At 43.3% G+C, this 1,877-nt stretch overlaps 1 protein-coding gene across 1 annotated transcript in view; it reads right to left on the bottom strand.

Moving 5' to 3' along the window:
* Positions 1-565: 565 nt before the first annotated feature.
* The window catches only part of CNIH1 (cornichon family AMPA receptor auxiliary protein 1), a 5,448-nt gene continuing 4,136 nt past the window's right edge, over positions 566-1,877 (bottom strand). Inside the window, exons 3-4 of the mRNA XM_008938494.1 lie at positions 1,390-1,533; positions 566-979 (exon numbers count right to left, since the gene is read on the bottom strand). Of these exons, the coding sequence (XP_008936742.1) occupies positions 952-979; positions 1,390-1,533 (172 nt within the window). The 3' untranslated portion in view covers positions 566-951. The remainder of the gene's footprint in view (positions 980-1,389; positions 1,534-1,877) is intronic.

Raw genomic sequence — 1,877 nt, 5'->3', positions numbered from 1 at the left:
TACAGCAAGTATCTGCTCAATTTAAAAACAAAACAAGGCACCAGTTAAAAATAAGTGGGTTTTGAATTTGAGATTTTTTTTATTGTTATTTATTGCACTAAGGAACAGCAGGGCAGTTTCACAATCTCACTTTCTGTTTTGAAAAGGTTGGTAGTATTACTCTTAAACTCAAGAGCATTTCCATCATTGGACTTGGTAAGTGCTGCAGATTTGTCCATTTGTTAATAAGACAGAAGAAACATTAAAAAATTAAGTAATTTTTTTTAAAAAAAAATCATCATTTAAATTCACCCCTTCATGGACAATTCAACTTCTATCACAATGACACAGGCTTGAGATTAAAGCAAGGCTGAACGTTCGGTGAAAATACAGAAGTCTCTGGACCATGCATATACAGGGAAAGATTAACCCGAAAGAGAAAAAAAAAAAAAAAAAAACCACAATAAACCAAACCAGGGTTCCTATTTTCCCAACTGTGTCCATGAATTCATCTCCTGAGAGCAGCATGGCCTACAGGGAACTGGCAGGGTGCTCCCAGTCCTCCCCAAGCACCTCCTGATGGCTGGAGGGGGACAAGCCAAGTCCAAAGGCGCCGCTACAACGCCCAGCCTAAAGCAAACCCCTGGTGTCCTACAGCTACTCGGTGACAACCCGCACGTGGAGATTATGGCTGTTCCTTATGGAGTGCAAGGTCAAAGCTTTTCCAAACCCCGTCACCTTTATGTTAATTTACACGTAATTCTTTAATTTCAGCGTCCCAGTGAAGAATAAGAAAACAGTCTTTCCACAAATATAAAATGTGGAAATATTTTAAAAATAGGGGAGATGTCATTTCCTAACTTGATGATCAGATTCCATATTTAATCTTGGTAAGAGGTTCTCGTTGTGAGGAATCCACGTTTCGTGGCGTTTGCATGCACTTAACTGGAACAAAGCTTGCCAAAGGTCTTCTTAGGAGCTCACCAGAACATAAATCATGCTGGAAAAGAAAACACAAACATCAAAGAGCACCACTTCCATTAGCAGGACACAATTCCTCATACAGCTGCCTGTTCTGTGTGAGACAGGTGGGAGACCTGACACAAAACACATCAGAAACACAACATCAGCTGATCCAACCCTCGGCTGTCCCTGAACCAAGGGCCACAGAAACAGGGAGCCCAGAACAAAGACAATGCTGAAGGAGGAAAAGCTTGGAGTGTTCAAGTCTCTGAGCATGGTATAGAGCTCAAAATACTAATTCCAACCAAATTAAGGTTTGTGTTTTAAAGCAATAAATAGGGCTGTGGGGTTTTTTGCAGGGAAGTTGGCATTATACACGTTCTTCTCGTGCACTGAGCCAGAACTTCAGACTGAATATTAAGGGGGAAAGAGAAGGGAAAAACTTACCCATATAGGTAGTAAAAAAAAGATAGAAGGTAGAATGCTAGTTTGCACCATCCTTCCTTCTGGCAATAGGCTAAAATATCTGCGTTCATGATGGTTGTAGGATCATACAGACCAGGGCCACTCATCACGGGTCTACTCATGTACCTGCAAGTGACACACAGTTAGTTTGGTGGTAATGGGGATGCTGGTTCCTGCCCCCCACCCACCACGTAACACCAACACCCAGACAAGGAATCACAGCCCCGACAGCAAAACCCCCCAGCTCCATGTAGGAGACAGTGAACTGCAAGAGAAATACAAAGTTCCACACTAAATGTGCCTATGGAAGAGCTTTCACAGACTCCAGACTCTGATTTTCAGTGGTGCCCAGCAACAGGACAAGGGGCAAGGGGCACAAACTGGAACCCAGGAGGTTCCATTTGGACATAAGGAAAAATTCTTTGGTGTGAGGGTGCCCGAGCCTGGAGCAGCTGCCCAGAGAGGCTGTG

The sequence above is a fragment of the Merops nubicus genome, unplaced genomic scaffold (genome assembly GCF_000691845.1).
Source record: "Merops nubicus isolate BGI_N331 unplaced genomic scaffold, ASM69184v1 scaffold35974, whole genome shotgun sequence".
Lineage (NCBI taxonomy): Eukaryota > Metazoa > Chordata > Aves > Coraciiformes > Meropidae > Merops > Merops nubicus.
The sequence above is the reverse complement of the archived record's forward strand: the minus strand, read 5'-3'. Positions and strand labels throughout refer to the sequence as shown.